The sequence below is a fragment of the Ursus americanus genome, chromosome 2, assembly GCF_024610735.1.
Source record: "Ursus americanus isolate L20-20 chromosome 2, mUrsAme1.1.p, whole genome shotgun sequence".
Taxonomy (NCBI): Eukaryota; Metazoa; Chordata; class Mammalia; order Carnivora; family Ursidae; genus Ursus; species Ursus americanus.
Genome location: NC_142128.1, coordinates 17273551 through 17296451, shown reverse-complemented (window position 1 = coordinate 17296451; position 22901 = coordinate 17273551). Strand labels below are relative to the sequence as shown.

Here is a 22901-nt window from a genome sequence, read left to right as displayed (position 1 = left end):
CGCTCCAGAGTCACATCCTATTCAACACAACCACTGCCTTCCAAAGCCCTGGTAGAACTTACCATTCTGTCAAATGTCAAAGAGCAGCAGGCTCTCTAACGTCAGGGATACGTACAAGTCATCTCTGCATCCTGAGCCTTGTGCCCGTCATGTGGCAGGAACTCAGAAACAGAATTAGCAAATGAATGTGTGCAACCCACCTCTGTGGCGACATGCAGACAAGCGGGCACGGTAACAACTCTAAATAGAACTTTAATAACTCGGGGTGTGGTCTACGACTGAGAGGCTGAATGGTCTGGGCCGCAGGCACAGAAGCGAGGCCATCAGTAGGCTGTCTGAGATTGCTGCTGGCGGTAGCCGCCCCGGCGCATGTAGCCCTCGTTCTTGCGGTAGCCGTCCTTCTGGTCTGCAGGGGAGAGGGGAGGGGAGGAGGACGTGAATGACAGTGAAGAGGCGGGAAGGGGGCCAGGACCCTGGGAGAGCAGAGGGACAGAACCGCTGACCTCGGAAGTAGCCGCCGTAGGTGCCCTGCTTGTGGTCGAACACGCGCTCGTTATTCTCCACCAGGCTGCCCAGCTTCTCCGCCAGCTGCAGGGCCAGGTTCTGCTGGGCGGTGGGCTCGGTGCGGTGCATCACCACTGTCTGCGTCGGCTGGTCCAGGGAGGCCTGACGGGAGCGAGGCAGAGAACGGCCATGACCCAGACCTCCACTCCAAACTCCCCATGACTCCACCTGCCCATTCTCCACCCTGGCCCTTACCATCAGCTCCTCGTTAATGATCATCTTGCTGATGATGGAGTGCACGGTGGGCAGGTCCAGTTCAAACATGTCAGACAGAGTCTCCATACTGGGGAGAAAGAAGGCAGAGAGCAGGGAGCACTTAGGAGCTTGGCCCACAAAGCTGGGGCCCCTCTGCCATCCTAGGGCCCATCCTACCTGATGGAGTCATAGACACTGCTATAGGTGAAGAGGTAGGTCCGCAGTGACTCTTCCTGAATCTTTCTGTGGGAAGAAAGCAGAAAAGGCGGGAGATCTTCAGGGAAGGAGACCAACCAGTCTTTTCTTCCCCACCCACCATGGCCCTCTTCTCTGCTCACCTAACCAGCATGGTTCGGACTTTGTCAGCCTCGGGGAAAAGGTCCCACACTTTGCCATTCATCTTTTCATTGATGATAAAACTGTGGCAGGTCTTCCAGTCGCCCATCTTCATAGCCTTGGAGGCAGCAACCACGTGTTCCCTCATTGACTCAGGGGGACCTGAAAGGTTGGGAATGAGGCAGGGCCCAGGGGAAGCTTGGGACCATGGCTCCTGCCTCAGGCACCACTCAAGGAGGAACATGGGACAGGAGAGCAAACAACCAGACTGGGCCTCTCCCAGATCTCCATTAAATAGCCGTGTGATTGTATAAATCACTTAATATCAAAATACATTTATTCAGACTAAATCAGCCTATGGCATGCTTCAGGGGATTGGTGAGCCCCTTGACAATGCTGCCAAATTGTTGTGTCTATCCTTATGTACACTTTCCTAGGAAAAGAGTCTTAGATTTCCTTTTTTCTTTTTTTTAAGTAGGCTCCACACCCAGCGTGGAGCCCAACATGGGGGTTGAACTCAGGACCCTGAGATCAAGACCTGAGCTAAGATCAAGAGTTGGGACACTTAACCAACTGAGCCACCCAGGCGCCCTGACCTAAAAAGATTTCTAATATCTTAACTGGAACTGTATCTACCAAGCTTCATTCCTTCTTATACCACCTTCATGATCTAACCCTATGTGTGTGTCACTGCTTCGGCTTATTTTTCTTTAAAGACAACCCAGGAAAAGAAACATGGCAAACAAGAGTAACTGGAGTTCAGAGTAGACGACAAAAGTGCAAAAACTCTACGACTGCAACGGATGGCAGGTGCAAAGAAACATGAACACGGCAGACCCTAGCACAGGGAGCATGCTCAAAGGTGTAACAGATCAGCCCCAAAGAGAAACGTATGAATAAGGCTAAGGACAAGCAAGAGAACACTACCCTTCTTACTCTGTCACTTTTAAGAGAGGCAAAGTTAGAGGTTCAAAGACCATTTCTCTGCAAAATCAACAGTAGCACAGAGCTGAACGAGAAACTGCCTTTTGGTCCCAGGCAGTCAGAGAGAGGCGCGGACTGCAGGGAGCCAGAGAGCCCGAAGCGATGCTGCAGATACAGAATTCCAATGTAAATTTGCCAATTAAAATAAGACAAAGCTTCACTACATAAGGCAGACAAAATCTGTGAAAGGGCCACCTGCACGCAACACAACCACGCACACAACCAGAGGAGGGCAGATCTGAGGAGACCGTAAGCTTGGTCACTCCCCAAGTCCTTCCAGGCACCAACCCACGGGCAAAGCACGATTCAAATTCCTTTCCTAGTGCAATCACTACCACCCAATCCTGGACTGATTGATCAGATTTCAAGTGATCAAAGGAGCCAATGTTAGATTCTCAAATGCCAAGGGTCTACTTGGTTGGCAGAAAAACAATGTGTATGAAGGGAAAAATAGGAAAAAAGGTTAGTAAGACTGTGTTAAACTTACGTAAGTCACTTACCGCTTAAGCCTCAGTTTCTTAACCAGGAAAAAAGGAGATAATAATGGTACCCATACCACAGGGTTATTACTAATGACAATTAAATGCATCACTATCTATAAAACACTTCTTAAAACAGTACCTGGCACAAAAGAAGTACTATGTAAGTTTACATTAAATAAAAAATATCACTGGAGTCGGGTCATGGAGAGTTTAACTTAGTGACTAAGGAGGCTGGACTTTTTCTACAGGCAAAGAACTGTGAAAAGCCCTGGGGGTGTGTAACATCATAAATTTGGTAGAAAGAGATGCTGAGAAACAGAGACTGAAGAGGAGAATGACAGTAAGTAAGAGCTTAATACGTAAGCCAAGACAACGTATCCACGGTAAGAGACCACAGAGACTACTGAGTAAATGGACGTTTCTAGGTTCTATGTGGAAACATCACTGCATCAAATGGAATCATCTTGTGTGAAAGTTATTTCCTTTAGTTTGTCTTAATCCTCTGAATAAAAAGGCATCAAGAAGGGCACCTGGGTGGCTCAGTCGGTTAAGCGTCTGCCTTTGGCTCAAGTCATGGTCCCGGGGTCCTGGGATGGAGCCCCCCCTTTGGGCTCTCTGCTCAGCGAGGGGTCTGCTTCTCCCTCTCCCTGTCCCCCTTCCCCCTCTGCTTGTGCTCTCTCTCAAATAAATAAAACCTTAAAAAAAGGCATCAAGGGACGACTGAGCAAAGCCAGCTGCACTGCAGAGCCCCACACTCACCCAGCAAGGGCTGTCGCTCGCCCACCCGCAGCTGGTGATGGAACTGCTTGCTGATCATGCGTCGGCGGGCGTCGCTCTCGTGGGCAGCCATGTAAGGGATCTCCAGGAGCATGGCGGACACCAGATACACACACTCCAGCAGCTCCAGGTTGATATGCAGGTGGAAGGGCACCTGCCGGCGCCGCTCCACCTTCTCCTGCTCCTGGTTGCGCTCCTGCAGGCTGCGCAGCAGCAGCCCCTGGCCCAGAAGCTCCTTGGCCCGGCCGCTTGACTGAATGTCCAGCAGGGCATTGTGAGCGTCCTTGGTCAGGCCCTGGCGGAAGGCACAGATGCCCAGCTGCACCATGGTGCGGTTGTACAGGATCTGCAAACGAAGGCAAGGCACTCAGAAGGGACAACCACAAGGCAGGCTGTTCATCCAGTCGGCAAATCTACGCCGAGCACCTCCGAGGTGCTGAGCACTTGGCTATGGGCTGGGACAGAGAACCAAACGGTCAAGTCCCCATCCTTCCACGGAGTTTACGTTCTAGGGATAAGGGGACAGAGAACAAAATAACCAATATGCAGATGGGGACCCATGCCAAGGAGAAAAATAAAACAGAGGAGGGAGTTAAGAAGGGAGCTTGTGCGGTGGCGGCAGGAACTCACAATTTTATATAGGACAACTAGGGAAGGCCTCATTTTGAAGGGAATGTTTAAATAAAAACCTGACAGAAAGAAAGGGACCATGTCCTGCAGGTATCTGGAAGAAGAGTATTCTAGAAAAAAGGAAAGGTCAATAAAAAAGGCCCTTGTGGAAGAACTATGGCTGGTGTCCTCAAGGAACCAGGAGAGCGATATGGCTGGAACTGTAAAGATGTGAGCAGAAACTGGACAGACAAGCACACGGGCCCGCAGGCCATGTTAATGCTTTTAAGATGGGAAACCATGTGAAGGTTTTGAGAAAATAAGTGATATAATCTGATTTAACACGGTTAACCCTGGCTGCTGCATTACAATAGCTGAAGGGAAACAAGGGCAGAAGCAGAGACCAGAGGGCAGCAGTGGAAGTGGGAAGTGGTCAGGTACAGACTCTAAACACAAGCGGCAGGGGAATCAGACGAGGGAGGTCAGAGAAAAACCATCCAGTTTGACTCCGAGGTTTCTGGCCTAGACAACTGAAAATATGGACTTGCCACTAATGAAGATAGGGGAAGACTTTAGGTAGTATGGATTCTGGGGGGCGGGGAGGGCGGATAAAGTCTTTATCGATGACAATAAAAGTATTCAGGTCAGTACCAGTCCTGAACACAGATGCAAAGAGCCTGAAAAAATATTAGCATACAAAGTCCAGCCATATATAAAAGAGATAACAGATCATAATCAAAAAGGCTGTATCTCTGGAATGCAAAGCTGATACAAAAATCTAAAATCATGGTTACTCACCATATGAACACGATAAAGGAGAAATAACTGCATCATTTCAGTAGATGCAGAAAAAGCTCTTAACAAAATTCAACATCTCTTTAGGACAAAAATTCTCAGTCAACTAGGATCCGAAGAGAACTTCGTCAATCCGAGAAAGCGCATCTACAAAAATACTACAGCTAACGTTACACTCAGTGGTAACATGTTGACCGCTTCCCTAAGACTGGGGACGAGGCAAGGTCTGTGCAGCACTAAGTAGTGGAGATTTGAGTTACTGCAATACGGCAAGAAAGAAAGAAAAAAGGAAGGGTGCCTGGGTGGCTCAGTTGGTTAAGCAACTGCCTTCGGCTCAGATCAAGATCCTGGGGTCCTGAGATTGAGCCCCACATCGGGCTGAGCAGAAAGCCTGCTTCTCCCTCTCTTGCCCCTCTCTCCCACTTGTGTTCTCTCAGATAAACAAAATCTTGTAAAAATTAAAAAAAGAAGAAAGAAAAAAGGAAAGTCAAAGGCTGGTATAGCAATAAAACTGTATGCAGATGACATGATTATTTCAGCAGAAAAGTTAAAGCAAACAAGTGAATTTAGCAAAATAGATGCATCCATTCAAGGCCAAAATACAAAAATGAATTGTATTTTTATATACTAGTAGTTTATTAACAATTAGAAAATGAGATTAAAAACAGTTACGTTTACAATAGCTTTGAAACCCATGATATTCAGGAATACTTTCTTCTTCTCTTTTTTTTTTAGAGAGACAGGGAGAGAAAGTGGGGGTGGGGGGAGGGGGACAATGCAAGAGGGACAGAGAGAATCTTAAGCAGGCTTCATGCCCAGAGCAGAGGCCAGTGCAGGGCTCAATCTCACAACCCTGAGATCATGACCAGAGCCGAAATCAAAAGTCAGGCGCTTAACTGACTTGAGCCACAGAGGCGCCCCTTCAGGAATAATTTCTTAAAAAAACGTGTGACACTTCTACAAGGAAAACTACAGAACACTGCAGAGAAAAATTAAAGAATAAGGTGTAAGATTGAAAGGTTCAATGTTGTTATTAAGATGTCAATTCTCTCAAAACTGATTTATAGATTCCATAGAATTCCAGCAGGCGTTTTTGTAGAAACTGACAAGAAAATTCTAAAATTTATGTGAGAATTCTTAAAAAAAAGAACAAAGTGGGAGGACTCATACTACCTGACTTCAAGACTTACTTACAGGCACAGAAATCAAGACAGTGTGGGACTGGCACAAAGACAAAGAGATGAATGAATGAAACAGAACAGAACAAAAACACACTTAAAATTATGAGGCTATATGGTTTTTTTCATGTGGTTTTCCACAAAGGCACCAAAACAGTATGATGGGGAAAGAATGTCCTTGACCCTGACTTCATACCATAGATCTAAATGTGAAAGCCAAAACCTTTAAGGACTTTCAAAAAAAAAAAAAAAAAAAGTTAAAAAGAAAGTATCTTTGTGGGGCGCCTGGGTGGCTCAGTCGTTAAGCGTCTGCCTTTGGCTCAGGGCGTGATCCCAGCGTTCTGGGATCGAGCCCCACATCAGGCTCCTCCGCTGCAAGCCTGCTTCTTCCTCTCCTACTCCCCCTGCTTGTGTTCCCTCTCTCGCTGGCTGTCTCTCTCTCTGTCAAATAAATAAATAAAATCTTTAACAACAACAACAACAACAAAAGTATCATTGTGAATTGTGAAGATTTCTATAGACAGGACCCCAAAAATAATAAGCATAAAAGAAAAAACTGTTAAATTAGACTATACCACAAGACATGGTGTTAAAAATGAATACGCAGAACAGAGACAGGAAGAAAATATTTGGAAAACATTCATCCGACAAAGGACTGGTAACCAGTAATAGAAAGTGGTCAATTTCAGGGGTTATCAGGGAACTATGAACCAACACCATACGGAGATACCATTAAACAACAACCAATGTGCCTTAAACTAAAAAGATCGACAATGCCAAATATCAACAAGAAGTATAATATGCACACATTCCGCTAGGAGTGTAAAGTGGTGTAACTACTTCTAGGCTCTTATGCAAACGGACACACACCTACACTTTGATACAGCAATTCTACGCTTAACTATTTACCCAAGAGAAAATGTACAGCCACACAAAGGCTTATAAATGTTCATTACAGCTTCTTTATGATAGCCCCACACTGTAAACAGACCAGGAGTCCATCAAGAGGAACACAGATCAAGAACTCGAGATAAATTCAGGCACCGGAATAAGAAAGGACAAACGGGAATGCTATTAAAAACCGCCATCGCATGGCTTCGCCTCAGGTTCGCAGGTTCACAATGTGCACTGTCCTACACGTCAAGATTGCTTCATTGTGTTAAACACATTTACAGGACCTGCACTTAGACACAGCTGCAACGCTCCCATATGACAATGTCCCCATGGCACTGCCACACACACAGCTGTCCCACTGTCCTGTCCTAACACACCACACTGCATCTGGGTCCCGTCTTTCCTTCGTTTAACAACTTGTTAAGGTTCCTCTCACCTTTTAAAATACCTCCTAGTGCTCTCAACTAGACACACGGTAGGGACCATAAACATTTGCTGAACCCAAATCTCCAATCCAAAGGCCTCTAGTGGTGTCAGAACGGGCCACAACATGCAAACGGGCAGGGCAGGAGGATCAGAGAACGTCGGCATCTGGGAAGGACCAGGTGTCTGCTCATTTCTCCACCAGCCAGATACGTAGCTAAGGCGGCTGAGCCATTCTGCACCAAGGACGGGAGCCCGGCCTGGTCTCCCCTTCCCACCCTACCTGCACCGGCGGGTCCGCGTGCTGAATGTTGTCTTGCAGGTGGCTCATGAGCATGAGGTCCCGGGCCTGGTACCAGCGGGAGTGCAGGGCGTGGTGGTAGATGTGGCACAGGATGGCGCACGTGCGGATGCGGTCCGTGCGGTCCTTGGCGTAGATGTACTTGCACAGCCTCTCCATCAGCACAGCCGAGTCCTCGCCCTCGTTCTCCGCCTGGTCTTGCTCAGACTGGGCGGGGCGGGATGTTATTAGCAGAGCCGGCAGAGACCACGGCTCAGGCTTCAGCAACCAAAGGTGAGACTCCGGCCAGCCTCACTCCCGTCCCTCCCAGGGACCCTCCCTGCTCCGCCTCAGAGAACTCCCAGGGGACAGATTCGCCCTTAGGTCCCGACAGACACCCGCCCCCCGTGACGTGGCCGCGAAGACTCACCTTTGAGGAGCCCTCGGGGGGGGTGAGCTGCCGCTGGTGGGCCTTGTAATCAAACTTGTAGTAGGTGTGCAGGATGCGCCTCAAGTACACGCGGCAGATCTCCTCGGTGGTGCCCTTCTCCTCCAGGTAGCGCTGCACGCGCTCGATGATGGCGCACACCTGCGCCTCGTCCTTCAGGTGCTCCACATACTCTGGCGGGGAGAGCCCCCCGCTCAGCCGGGCACCCGGCTTCCCCATCACCTGTCCCCCGTCAGGCCCGCCACCTCTGCGTGTTTTCTGTGCCCGTCCGCAGTCTCCTCCCCCTGCCCTGAAAGCACCATCGCCTCCCCGGCCACTCACTTCCTGCTCCTGTCAGGTGCGCTCGTCTGCTACTTCCTCCCGATTAACTCCTCCTCCTCGTTCGGATCTTACCTCAAACGGCCCCCACCTTAAGATGCCTTTTTCAACCATTATCTACAGCGGCCACCCCCACCCCGTCTCTAACACAGGTCCCTATCTGAATTTCTAATGCACACTTCACATTACCTACAATTGCCCCGTTTTATTTACCCGTTGAAATGTCTTTCTCTAGCACTGAAAGGTAAGCCCCGGGAGCGTGAAAGGCCTCTGGCTGCCTCGTTTGTCACTACACCCGACTTAGTGGGCACATGTGGGCATTCACATTTCACCAAGTAAATGCCCTGCACTTCCCCCAACCCAAATGCCTCCGATCCAAGCCAAAAAACAAAGTGGACTGAGACCAGACCCCAACGATTCCCAAAGTACAGTCCCCAGACAGCAGCATCACCTGGGAACAGGCAAGTAATACAAAATATGGAGGACATCCCCCTGCCTCCGACTTATTGAATTAGAAGCTATGGGAGTGGAGCCTAGCATCTTCCCAGGCCCTCCGTGTGAATTCTGGGTAAGGAAGGCCTGGTTTTCCCCGGACACTCTGTTAGTATATAACCCTTAGTTTTACTCCTTGCACCTTCCCTCTCACTGATGTCCATGCTTGCCCAAGCTTACCTTGGGAGTGAGGATCAGTATTTTGCATTATTTTGGTAAATTCTTCATCCATTCGTTCCACCAGGGTTAGGATACAGCCACGGACACGCAGTGGCTGGACAAGAAGACAAAGGAGGAGCAAATAAATTAGCCCAGATCTCAGTGCCAGACTTTGACCCTTCTGTCTCCACTGAGCCTTCGCAAGGCAGACAACACACACCTCCAAAGAGCCTCCAATTTCTCTCTGTACCTGGTCAACGTTGTGCAGGTTCTCACTCTCCTCCAGAATGTTCTCTCCAACAAAGATGTTAGGGTTTGCAAACAGGATGTCCATCAGCTCATTGATGCAGTCCAGGCACTTCTGCCACATCTCAGGCTGTCAAGAGAGCAGATGGCAGTCAAGAGGCGTGAAGGTGGAAGACGCACGAGGCCTCTGAAGAGCCCTCTCACCAGGAATCCATGGGGCCTTCAACTACCAAGACTGCTTCCACAGTCTCTGAGTTTTAAGACACTAGGCAACACCCCACCCCCCCAAACAGCTAGCTCGGCTCTGGGTGCTCCTCTTCATCGCCCTCACCTTCATGTATGTGGCCAGGTTCGGGTTGTAGTCATAGAGAGAGGCGATGATATTGAACTTGATCTTGACTATAACACCCTCCCCCAGGTTGTTTTCAGACGCAATCTGAACCAGCAACTGCAGCAGTTCAATCTGGGCTGCCCTGGAAGGGAGGAGAAAGGGGGTGAGGCATCAGAGACAAATCAAAAAACCTCATCCTGTCACACAGCGTGTCCTCTTCAGACAAAGCAAGGCAGCGTCATTCCCACTACCCCCCTACCTTCACCACCTGCATACTTGCTTCTCCTTTATAAATTCCAAACAGAAACAGCAATAATGCTAACAGTGTGCCCTCCTCTTCGGTTACCAAATAATTAAAGAAAGTGAAGATTCCCGTTCTGCAGATTGGAAAATAATCCCCAAGTTTAAGTGACTGGTTTAAGATCAGAGGAAGAGTAAAGGACAGAAAATGGACTGGTAGGTTCCAAGCATACCATTCCTTCAACTGTAGCCACACACAGATCTTCCCGAACAGCGCTACTGCCCCACCAACCTCCAACCATGTTTTAGAGAAAAAGAACATTCACCCTGTAATCTCACAGTCCAGGCCCATGAATCTTACCGGTCCGTTCCCTTCTTGCCTCGTGCCTGTAGGATCTCATTCAATTTCTTGATGACAACAGCGTGGGTGATCTCGGTTCCCTTGGCAAACATTTTTGGCTTCTCCTGGGCAACACATGTCCTATCATGTGCAAGCTGATAAACCTATTCTTGCCCTAACTTTCCTCCCAAACCAACCGGGGGGCACCTGTGTGCTCTCCCAAACAGTTTTCCAATTCATTTTAATACTAAAGCCCAGGGCACCTGGGTGGCTCAGTCAGTTAAGTGTCTGACTCTTGGTTTTGGCTCAGGTCACGATCTCATGGGTCATGGAATCAAGCCCCACACTGGGCTCCGCATTCAGCAAGGAGTCTGCTTGAAGATTCTCTCCCTGTGCCCTTTTCCCCATTCAAGCACATGCGCATGCTCTCTCAAATAAATAAGTCTTAAAAAAAACCCAAAAAACAGAAAACCACAAAACACTAAAGCCCTCACCTTAACGAGGGGCACTCCACCCCGGACCCTTTCCCACTCCCCGCCTTCATTGTCTTCCTCCTCCTCATCCAGGCGCTTAGATTTCCTATCGTGCTTCTTCTTGGCTTTGTCCTCCCGTTTCTTCTCAGCCGCCTTCTTGTCCTCCTCTGTGGTGGGGGCCCTGCCAGGAGACATGGGAGAAGATGAAAAACCAGTCCCACTCCACCTCTGCGGCTTCTTCTTCCCATGAACTTTCTTTCTCTTTTTCTCCATCAAGCCTGGGTTCAAGTTATATTCTATGAGAGTGAACTAAAGTTAACCATAACCATAACCAAAGCAAGGACTATAAAGCACGTGAATCTGCCAGACTACTAACCAAGGCCTGTCACCATACCACACCCACTAAGAAAATCTTATGAAGGGAACAGTGTGGCCTGGTCTAATAAGGTAGAGGGGCCAACCTGGCCACTGTAGACACAGAAACAGCCTGCCATGTTGCCCCACAGCTAACCTCTCAGGTTTTCCAGAGGAACTATATCCATGGAGACACAGTTGTTCCTTATTACCAGTTGCTCTATCTAATCTTTTCACCAGCCACCAACTTATCAGTTTGAAGTTAGTGTAAAAAAATTTGCTGTTCCCAGACTGACTGCTTCCTGCTTATGAGAATTAAACTAAATTCTAAATTTAAAAAACAATTGTTCAAGACAACAAAATTCCCCCACAAAAGCGAAAAACATCACTGGCTACCCCAAAGCAGTCTCAGGCCACTTGGTGTCTGAAACCATCTCCAGACTTTAATACTATATAATGAAATATAAACCCAACAACAGAGACAAATTATCTCAAACTTTACATAGATAGTGATGAACAAATCTTTCCAGACAGACTCAACAGATATTCAAATTATAATTCTCAACAACTGCCATCTAAACATCTACCAATAAATTTCATTTTAAGTGCTTAAAAGGTCTATGTTTTAGTAATAGTTTATAAGTTTGCCAGCTGGATCACTTTTTCACTTGCCAAAGGATGTATCCAGAACGCAACAGCTTGCAGGTTTTCTCCCTGTACTATGGTAACACTCTCTTTAACGACAAAAGCTCACTTTACAGGTAAAATCCTTTGCAGCCGCACGAAGTATGTTCACTAAACTGAAACCTCTTAGTCATATCCCTAAAGCTCTGAGAAGATCAAAAACCAATGCTATTTTTAAATCAATGCTGCTTAAATTTCAAAAGAACTTAATCTTTCCAGGCCTAAAATTTTACTACTAGTCCTAAGTTTATGGGGATTCACACTTCAAAAACACAATGAACAATGAACTCTCACTCTATGAAATTCCTTTTTTTTTTTCTTTAAGATTTCATTTTTAAGTCATCTCTACACCCAACATGGGGCTTGAACTCACAACCCCGAGATCAAGAGTTGCATGCTCCAACTGAGCCAGCCAGGTGCCACTCTCACGCTATGAAATTCTAATTGGAAGACTAAAACTTGGCTTGACCTCTCCCCTAGGACAGACTACACCTTGGCATATTCACATCTTGTTGAAAATTAGAAAACTAATGCTTATGCTCTCAGTTATACATCGAACTGATGTAAGCTACTTTCCCAAAGGGACATCACTAAATACACTTCTATTAAATAGAAGAGACAAGAGACAAAAGATACTAAGAGACACCAACAGAAGTAAGCCCTAAAGCTACGCTGAAAAGGATTCCATGCCCTCTTAAGAACAACTACTGATCCAGAGCCCCTACACACGCTTGCTTAGGATCCTAACAATCTGGACATCCAGTCCCACCAGATTCATCCTGAGGTTCGTTCACACACACACACACACACACACACACAAAGGCCTTCAGAAGCCAGTAACTCTTAGAAGTAGGCAGTATCTCTGTGAAATTCCACAGGCCAATCATGGTACCAGAGGTAGGTAACTTCCTCCAATACACCTTCAACTCAAGGTTCACAATCAAGACAAAAGAATTACGTTTTATTATGTGTTTTCCTTCTCTTTTACGCCAAGTTTTTTTTTTTTTTTTGCTTTTTTTCTCCACTGCTGACCTTATCAACAGTTAATTATCTAAGTTTCAAAAAAAAATCGGGGCACCTGGGTGGCACAGCGGTTAGGCGTCTGCCTTTGGCTCAGGGCGTGATCCCGGTGTTATGGGACCGAGCCCCACATCAGGCTCCTCCGCTATGAGCCTGCTTCTTCCTCTCCCACTCCCCCTGCTTGTGTTCCCTCTCTCGCTGGCTGTCTCTATCTCTGTCAAATAAATAAATAAAATCTTAAAAAAAAAAATCATCATTGTTCATTGTTGAAGGGCATCGAGAGGACATAACTGCTGGCTGACCCTTGAGCTGGCCATGGGCAACAGGAGACCCCTTACCCTCTCCCCATCCTTGCCATGAACGTTCTGCCCACCATTCCCACTCTGGGGGTCATTTCAAGAATGCAGCCTCGTGAGTAACGCGTTAAGACCATCTGGACTGTGAATGTGACACTACTCCGTTAAGAGCTCTACATAAACTTGTCTGATTCTGGTGGGTGGGTGCAGAGATGTACTACAAGGCCTTCCAAGACAGGTCTCGCCTGTCAGTCCCCTTGCTTATGAAACCTGCTGCCTGCCCACCTGGAGACATCTGCCTCTTCTTTGGTCTCTCCTTGCCCTCCACGGACAGGTGCCGGCTTCGGATTTCACCCTCAGAACACCCACATTTGATTAAGAGTCTAACGTGGTAATTTATCGGAAGGGATTCAAGACACTAGAGTTCATCGGTTTGTACTTAAGAATTCCTACCCCAATTACAAATTCGAAAACATTAATGTGTGATCTGTAATTTACCTCTGATGTCCACATAGCAAGTTAAATCAACATTTTAGCCCCAAACTCACATTAATAACTTCCTTAGCTAAGAATTAATTAACCCTAAATAAAAACTGTAAAAGTCAGCCAAGACTATAATAAAGATGTACAATGAATAATATCTTACTGCACTTGGATACTTTGGGAAAATATGTCAATTAAGCACAAAGCTACTCGAGGGGCTCTCTGTGTGGCTCATTCGGTTAAGTGGCTGCCTTTGGCTCAGGTCATGATCCTGGAGTCCTGCGATCGAGCTCCGCATCGGGCTCCCTGCTCAGCAGGAGTCCGCTTCTCCCTCTGCCTTTGCCCCCCTCCCCCAGGCTTGGGCACTAAAGAAAAAAGCCACTTGAAAAAAAGAGAAAAAAAATCCACTTGGTTTAAAAGTTCACTAAACTGATTCTTTAAGGCATTCCCATAGATAGGCTTATCCTGATTAAAAAATTAAATAGAATACAGACTCTAATGTTTCTTATAATACCTGTGATTGGCCTCCTATTTTCTGCCCAACCCACTACCTGATGTCCAGGTGCCTTAATGTTGCTGGACAGCCTTACTGCACACCAAAAAGAGATGGAAGCTCCTGAGATTAAACCCATTCCTTTCTGTGCTTGTTTTAACCAAAATATCAAAGCTGAGAAAATCTGATGAAGAAAAGGGTATAGACTGATTTAATATGGAGATGCTGAAAAAGGATCCTGGCAGACACCATGGAAACAGACGGTCACACTTCTAGAAAACCCATTAACTACTAACACTAACCCTGGTTGGCTTAGATAGCTAATGAGAAAAACACGTGTGATCAAAATTCACTGTTCCCAAACCATCTGTGGTTTCTCTCTCCTTGTTCTTTTTCCTCTTACATAAATCTTGCTTTCGCCTTGGTTGGAAATCAACCTTAAAAACTGGTCTCGTGACACAAGTAAAATAGTGTTTCTGAATTATTTGTTGACATAAAATCAAACTCAACGTCAAAGACTTCTGAGGATCCCATGGTTTAACCCAACTTCGGTCAACTGGAATTTTAAATCAACCTAATTTTAGATTTTTTTTTTTTTGATTAGGTATACAAAATAAAATTTCACAGGCTAAAAATATAAATCAAGGGTAATCTCTAAAAGGACAGCACGTAACTGTCAAACCATTAGAGGGAAACAAATTGAGCAACAGGGGGAAAAAGAATACTATCTAGAAATGGCTTAGAAAGTAGAAAAGAGTGAGAAAGAAAATAGAAGATAGATTCACCTTAATTACTCTGAGTGAAAAAAGCCAAATCCCTCCCAATCAAGTAACCTACTGTGTGATTCCATTTGCATGAAATTCTAGAAAAGGCAAACTTATCTAGAGATAGAAAGCAACTCAGTGGTTGCCCAGGGAAAGGGAGGGGGCTGGTTGCCAGAAAGACCATGGCATGATTATAGAGGTCTGGAACTTTCAATCTCTCCGCGACCACTAGGAGGGGAACAAGGGCTGGAGATTGAGCTAATCGTCAATGAACAATGACTTACTCAAATCATGCGTATGTCATAAACTCCACAAACATCCCTAAATGATGAAGTTTGGAAAGTTCCTGGTTGGTAAACGGACTGCGGTGCTGGGAGTGTGGTGTGCCCAGCAAGGGAATGGAAGCTCTGGGCCTGTTCTCCCACACCCCACCCTGTGCATCTCTTCTACCTGGCTGCTCCTGAGTTATACCCTTTTAAAGCCCTTTAAAATAAATGGGTAATTCCAAGTAAAGTGCTTTCCCAAGTTCTGTGGGTTGTTCTAGCCAATTATCGAAACTGAGGGGGTTGTGGAAACTCTGAATTCATAGCTGGTTGGTCAGAAGTACAGGAGCCAACCTTGGGACTTGCCACTGGCTTCTGACGTAGGGGCAGTCTTGTAGGACCCCTTAACCTGTGGGGTCTGCAATCACTCTGGGTTGTTTCAGAACTGAACTGCATGTTGAACACCCTGTTGGTGTCCAGAGAGCTGAGAACCAGAATGTGTGAGGAAAAAAAACCAAACCCACACGTATGGTGTTAGAAGCGTTATAAACAAACACACATCAGATACACATGCTTCCTGGGCTTGACCAGTCAAGTGCAGCAGAGTAAAAAAGGCTTCTCAACAAAACGGCTGTGTCTAGTCCTCTGCAGTGCCAGGGAACTCACTACTTCCTGAAGCAACACAACCCCAACTTTTCAAAGCAGGGGAGGAACCCCCAACCACAGCAACCATTTCCGTAAGCAGCAGAACTTTTATCTAAGGGCGTGATATGGAACCCTTCTGGGCCACACAGGGGCAGGCATCACCTTGATTTCAGAGGAAGACTTGGAAGCCTATGATGAGGGTTACGTAACTTAGCAAAGCTGATGGCTACTAAAGGACTAAGGGGCGGAACCGGAGTCCAAATCAGATTCCTCCCCCGGTCCCAGACTGTCCTGGGAAAGCTCACGAAGGCTTGCTGCAGTCTACATGCTAACATAAGACACAGTTCCCAGGGAGAGTGACAAGAGTAGCCACACTGCCGGCTGGTCCTGCGCTGAACTGCTGCCCGACAAATCACTCTCAGCTCTCCTCAAAGCCAGGGGCAGGTAACCCATTCTACAGATGCGAAAATGGAAGACTGGGGAAGGAAAGCAAACCGTCCGACACTGCAAAGCTAGCTGGTGCCAGAAAGACACATACACCCCACATGCAGGGAGTCATCTCACGGTTAAACGTTCGACTCAGGGGCCTTCAAATCCCATCCTCAGGACACACTAGCTTTGTGACCATAGCCACCCAACATACTTGCCCAAGACCCCTCCGCTGGCCCAGACAACGTAAAAGCACTTCACGGAAGAAGCAACCACCTTCAAGACGACTGTGGGCTTCCTATGCTTCCCGCTGCAGCCCAATGCACCACCACTTTTCTTACTTTTTAAGGAATCGCGAGGCCAGCACTGTCTGCTTCCCTTCTTCCTCCTCTGAGTCAGAATCAGAAGACGTGGAACCCGTGTCCCAGTCTTCATCATCTTCTGAATCTTCCGAATCCTCATCATCATCCTTAGAGAAATAAAAGAATCAGTAGGAAAAGAATGGGGACACTGACTAGTCTCCCTGCTCTCCCTACTGACCCAAGTTCCAGGGGTTTTCAGGAGCAGAACAAGAGTGAATATTCATGAATCAGCAATATGAAGCGCTGGACTGGACCACCAAGACCCAGAGAGAAGTGCAGACTTGCTCCAGGAACACACAGCTCCCCAGGGGGCAGACCTGGGTCCCGAATCTAGTGCTCCAGGTTCCAGGTAGCTCCGTGCTCTGATCCAAGATGAAAGCTTTACTCAAACCAGAATCTACTAAACCCCGCCCCTCCCAAGCCTAGGGCTCTGAAAGTCGTCTTCTCCCCAGGAACCTGAGAATAGTCCATGGCAGTTAAATCACACTTCATAGTCTCGCCCTGGCTCTTACCTCCATCTTTTTGAGGAACTTGCGACTCTCCCCAGAAGGAGCTTCTGATTTCTTCTTCAGGAAAGCTGCAGCACTGACTCCATCCTCATCCTCATCCTCATCTGAAGAGCCTGGGGGGTAAGGAGAGAGAAAAGAGAGTGGTGAAGAGCGAGGAGGAGCAACCAAGAAAGCATGCCAAGGGAACCCCCCGACTGTGGACTTGTAACCCTGCGCAGTGAGGGCCCCCCCTCACCTTCTGAATCCTCCTCATTCTTCTCAGCATCTTCGTCTGCAGACTGCTCAGGGTTCTTAACCAAGTGAGATGCGAGAATAATTAATGATGCCTGTCAACCACCACCCCATCCTCCCCAACCTCCGTCTCCACCCCAGAGACATGCATGCTGATCCCTTCTCCAGGCATGCCTTCCATTTGCAAATGCTCTTCTGTCTTGCTCAGGGCGTCACTGTCCCCATAGTTCAGAAAGTCTGCCTCAAGCATCCCCACCTGCTTGTAATTTGTAATGTGGGCCTCGAAATCTCGGTTGTATTTTCGGATCTTCTGGCGCAGGGTGCTCAGGGCCTTGGCGTTGTTCTTGTTCATCTTCTTCTTCCCTTCCTTATCTTCCCATAGCTAAAGGACAGCCGAGGGAAGAAAGGGAGAACAGGGATGTGAGACTAAGCAGTATTTCCTAACCGCCAGGCTTCACCACAACCATGATGAGTTTTGCTATCTGTACACCACCTGTACTGCTTACCAACTGTATTTGTTAACTTATTTTTTTTTTAAAGATTCTCTGTGTGTCACCACCAAGAAAAAAAAATCACAAATAAGAGTATGAAAATAAATATGATTAAAACTCTTGGCCAAAAAAGGTCCCTCTCCTTGCTTCACCCCCCTTTTTCTCAGGTTCCAGGAAGTACTGTATGTACAGCAAGAGGAGACAGGATCCCTGAAGGTGGGTTAGGAGCAGGCCCCAGGTCCGCAATCCCCTCTGGATCCTCCAGAACCCACAGGAATCACACCTCATTAAGATAGTCCTCCAGATCAGCCAGGATGCGGATATAGAACCGGGGGACGCCTTCCTTGTCCACAATGCTCTTAGCCTTCCCATATGCTTTTCCCAGGAGCTCAAACTCTTCCAGGCACTTGGTGACATCCCGAATCTTCATGGCATTACGGATGGTCCGGATGAGGTTGGTCAGCTCCTCAAACCTGGGTTGGGAGCCCAAAACCACATTGGATATGCCCACCAACACCAGAAAACCCATGACTGCTACAGAGATTCCCCGTCATCTGGCCTCTCCATGGCCTCACCTCTTGTCCTTAGCACTTCGGACAACTCTCTTGGTATCTTCTTCATCCTCACTCAGCAACAATGGCCTGTTCGAAAAAACAAAGACCATTAACTTCCCTTCCTTGCTCCGGTCTTTTCAAGTGATCTCTATTTCCCTTCTCAGATGGAGCAGAAAGAATGGAATTATTCAGGCCATCATACTTGATGCTTCCTTTCAAAGCCTCATCATACACAACTTAATCATTTACACCTACTTCACGTATGCCCTTTTGTTAAACACTGTTGCACATACAAGGATGATCATTCCATCTACTCAAAAATAAACACAGGGGGGCGCCTGGGTGGCACAGCGGTTAAGCGTCTGCCTTCAACTCAGGCCGTGATCCCGGCGTTATGGGATCAAGCCCCACATCAGGCTCCTCCGCTATGAGCCTGCTTCTTCCTCTCCCACTCCCCCTGCTTGTGTTCCCTCTCTCGCTGGCTGTCTCTTTCTCTGTCAGATAAATAAATAAAATCTTTAAAAAAAAATAAATAAATAAAATAAACAGGTATTTACTTACTGGGTCAGAAAACTAATTACATGAAAACACAAGTAACTAAGTACTGAAAGAAGTCAAGGAAAAAAGGGTACTTCAGCTAGAATGAATGGAAAAGGCTTTAAGAAGGTGGTACTTGAATTAGATCATAGAAACCAATGTTTGCAAGAGTGGGAGAGGCCAAGGGCAAGGAAAAAGTCCTAATGGCTTTAACACCTCCTGGCACTTTTCTTTAAGAGACTAGACCACAGACAACATTCAGATGGCAATATATCTCTTTTCTTTTCATTTTATTAATTTTCCAATTATTTTGTATTTTAGAATAAGTGCTATTGGTTTTCCAATTGTGGCAATAATATAAAATCATATTCCGATGGGCATATGTGCATATTTACATGTATTATTAAACAGTGGTACAGGGATATAGAAAAGGTGCAAGTGGCATGTATGAAGGAAGTTCGAGAAACAGTCCACTGCTTCAAAAAGTGAAAACAATTTTTAATTTACAGAGCTGGGGAAGGGTATTTATTTACTTATTTTTTAATTATTTTAGGGGCGCCTGGGTGGCTCAGTCGTTAAGCGTCTGCCTTCCGCTCGGGGCGTGATCTCGCGTTATGGGATTGAGCCCCGCATCAGGCTCTCCCGCTGGGAGCCTGCTTCTTCCTCTCCTACTCCCCCTGCTTGTGTTCCCTCTCTCTCTCTCTCTCTGTCAAATAAATAAATAAAATCTTTAAAAATAGATAAATAAATAAATTTTATCTATTTATTTGACAGAGCCCAAGCAGGCACAAGCAGGGGAGGTAGAGGGATTAGCAGATACCCCGATGAGCAGGGAGCCCGATGTGGAGCTCTGTGGAGCTCGATCCCAGGACCATGGACTCACGACCTGAGCCTAAGGCAGACGCCTAACTAACTGAGTTACCCAGGCACCCCAGGAGAAGGGTATTTAAGTGAATATCAAAGAGAGGAAAATAACAGATGATGGTGAGCCAGCCCGCAGTACCAGGTGGCTGGGCTTTCAGAGCCACATCGAGCAGCTCTCAAGTAACTAGGACTTTCGGAGTCTGATGCCGAGCGGAGGAGCGGTGGTAGAGAGGCCACGGACATGCAGGCCAATTAAAAAGCTGATGCAACAGACCCAGCCAGTGGGCAATCTCTTCTGACTCTATCACCTTGTACCCGGCGGGTAGACTCCCACATTCACGGCGCCCTGAGGCGTGAAGGGCTGTCCCTTCAACAATGCTTTGGTCCCTTAAACTCTCGACATCCCCAGAACCCGCTCTCGCCGCGTCCTTGCGCACCTCGTCGTCGCCCCCACCTCCATTCCCTCCCACATACGCAGCCTTCCGGAGCCTGCCGAACTACGCACTCCCCAAGTGGTCACTACGGCGCAGGCCCCCCACTCACTGTTTGCCGTAGTTACCCCCGACGGGTTTGGTGACGAGTTCCTCCCCCGACAGAGACGACTCGGACTCGCTGTCCGAACCGGTGGTGAAAAACCGCGACATGGCGACGGCACTGAGGGGCTACGGCGGGCGCGGCCGGACCTGCGGGAAAGCCGGAGTCACAGACAAGGAGGGGTCAGGGTCCCCACCTCCCGACCCCCACCTCTCACCATCCCCGTAAGCACCCCGATCTGCGTCCCCTCCTCAAAAGACAAGGCCCAAGAAATACACACCGTCTGAGCTCGCGAGTCACACCGTGTAGCCTGAACGCCGGAAACGCGAAAAGAGGGAAGACGGGACCTATTCGTCACTTCCGGGAGGCAATGACGAACTATACCGGCGACTACAACTCCCAGTGGTCTTCGCGCCACGCAGGGGCGGGGACAGGCCTGATGTAACCTTGGCGGGCAGAGCGGAGCCTGGAGAGTCTCAAAGCCGACTGTCAACGTTTTGTTACTCGCAGATACCCAACCTCACCCACCACGTGCGGAATCAGAATTTCAGGGCCAGGAATTTCCTTTTTTTTTTTTTTTTAAAGCGCCCACGTAACGCTGATGAGCTGCTAGGTTTTGGAGCTAGGCTTAGAGCAAACTTCAAATTAGACCTTGGATACAAATCCTGGCTCTGCCACTTTGTGTGAATTTAGGCAAATTTCCTAACCTCCCTGTGCTTCTTTCTCCCCAACTATAAAATGGTTGTGTGAGAGTTAAATGACTTAGTATATGTGAAGCATTTAGGGCAGTGCCATGTACAAAATAAACATATAATAAGTAATTAGCTAGTATTCACTCATTGTTCCACAAATACTGATTTACCAAGCATTTATTATGAACCAGCAGTGTCCTAGGCACTGACTACACCAGTGAATAAGACAGAAATGGTCCCTGACTTCACAAGGAACTCATATTCTATTGGAGTGGCATAAATAAAGAAGTAAATAAATAATTTCTGATAGTAATTAGCACCATAAAGATTTTAAAGTAACAGGTTAGACAGGAAGATTATTTTAGATAGGAAGGGCAGAGCCTCTGAAGAGGTGACATTTGAGTTGAGATCCAAATGACAGAAAGAAGGGAGCCATGCAGATGGTCTTCTAGGGAAAGAGCATTCCCAACTCTTCCTCTAGGGAAGGGAAACAGCAAGTGTAAAGGCCCTGAGGCAGAAATGAACTCGGCCAGGTTCTGGGACTAAAAGGAATGCCTGTGTGTTATCAGTGAAGCGAGCAGGCATTAATAGTATAGAAGTAGACCGTACTAGGTCACGCAGGTCCTTATAGGTCTGTGGATTTAAATCCAGGTGAGTCGAAGAAACCATCAGCGGGGCTTTTAACAGCACAGGGACTGTTTTCCATTTTTAAAGGTAGTTCATTCAGTATTTGCTGCATTTCTGGACCTGTGTTTAGCATTGAAGGCACAGTGGTCCCCTGAAAGAGAAGTAGGAATTAGCAGACTGAAGGGAAAGAAGGAGGCCACTTTGGGTAGAGAAAACAGTGTGAAAATCCTGGAGGCAGGAACGCTGGGGTACATTGGGGTTAGAATGTGGCAGGGCCTCTCCACATGTCTTGGCCTGTCGCCTCTGTTCTTCTTCCCTTCCCTTTTTCTCTGTCTCCCTTTCTCTCTCTCTCCTTTCCTCCCTTCTTCCTTCCCTCCCCACAGATCCACTTGATTCTGACACCAACCTCTTCACCTCCCCAAACGGAAAAGGAACGCACAGCAATTCCTAAGGGGAAAGGAGGTGGAGGGAGATAAAAATCAATGTCACTGAAGATGAAGAAATGCCAATTCACACTACAGGAAAGCTACTGATTTTAGAGTGGCTTCCCATTACTCCCAACACCCTATGAGTTGCAAAAAAAAAAAAAAAATCCTATTGAACTCTATTTTTTACCAATCCTTTACTAAGTCATTATGGAAAATTTCAATTTAACAGGGAGGTGGGGTGGCTTTTTAAATGAATTTTTTATTGAAGTGTAACATAGATTCAGACAAGTGACTGGTCATAAGTGTACAGCTCGATGAGTTTTCTTAAAGTGAGCGCACCTGTATAACCAGCACTCACATCAAAAACAGGACGTGGCCAGATTCCCCGCACCCCTAAGTTCCACTCTTGTAACCCTCTCCACTTACTACCCAGCGGGCTTCTTAAATTTAATTTTTTATTATAAAAATTTCAAGCATAGAGACAAAAATAAAGACTATTCTTTTTTATATAAAGATTTTTTAAAGATTTTATTTATTTATTCGACAGAGATAGAGACAGCCAGCGAGAGAGGGAACACAAGCAGGGGGAGTGGGAGAGGAAGAAGCAGGCTCCCAGCAGAGGAGCCTGATGTGGGGCTCAATCCCATAACGCCGGGATCACGCCCTGAGCTGAAGGTAGACATTTAACCACTCTGCCACCCAGGCGCCCCTTTATATAAAGATTTTAAAAATCAGTTAATTAATTTGTCAGAGAGATAACAAGAGAGAGAGAGCACAAGCAGGAGGAGCAGCAGGCAGAGGGAGAGGGAGAAGTAGGCTCCCCACCGAGCAAGGAGCCTGACACAGGGCTTGATCCCAGGACCCCTAACCGACTGAGCCACCCAGGCACCCCAAGAATAAAGATTATTCTAATGAGCATCCATGTACCCACAATCCACCCAGTGTGGTCACAACGTAATATGATACCACGTGCCACATTTGGTGCAGTTTTTTTTTTTTAAGAAAAATTAAAAAACACACTCAGGACCTCCTGGGTAAATGGAGGTCTTAATGGAACAAGGTTCATGGTTCAACCAC

General features: G+C 47.0%; 1 protein-coding gene across 1 annotated transcript; it reads right to left on the bottom strand.

Annotated features, from left to right (window-relative positions):
- Positions 1–232: 232 nt before the first annotated feature.
- On the bottom strand, positions 233–20426 carry LOC123784591 (eukaryotic translation initiation factor 3 subunit C). Its single transcript, XM_045785915.2, has 21 exons — positions 20358–20426; positions 20087–20226; positions 18164–18229; positions 17872–18061; positions 17354–17479; positions 17102–17156; positions 16870–16979; positions 16337–16464; positions 10586–10745; positions 10113–10216; positions 9512–9653; positions 9185–9310; positions 8956–9049; positions 7948–8138; positions 7521–7745; positions 3321–3684; positions 1098–1257; positions 937–1002; positions 760–847; positions 504–666; positions 233–406 (listed from the first exon to the last, which is right to left on the bottom strand). The coding sequence occupies exons 2-21, from the start codon at positions 20185–20187 to the stop codon at positions 324–326; spliced, it is 2742 nt and encodes a 913-aa protein (XP_045641871.1). The 5' UTR covers positions 20188–20226; positions 20358–20426; the 3' UTR covers positions 233–323.
- Between the last annotated feature and the right edge of the window lie 2475 nt (positions 20427–22901).

Bases quoted from the DNA above. Each gene is read 5' to 3' on its own strand.
- LOC123784591 (XM_045785915.2), bottom strand. From the start codon at position 20,187: ATGTCGCGGTTTTTCACCACCGGTTCGGACAGCGAGTCCGAGTCGTCT. The intron at 18,230-20,086 runs GTGAGTGGGGGG...TTTTTCGAACAG, and splicing joins GGGGGTAACTACGGCAAACA to GCCATTGTTGCTGAGTGAGG. The intron at 17,157-17,353 runs GTGGGGATGCTT...CACTTGGTTAAG, and splicing joins ACATTACAAATTACAAGCAG to AACCCTGAGCAGTCTGCAGA.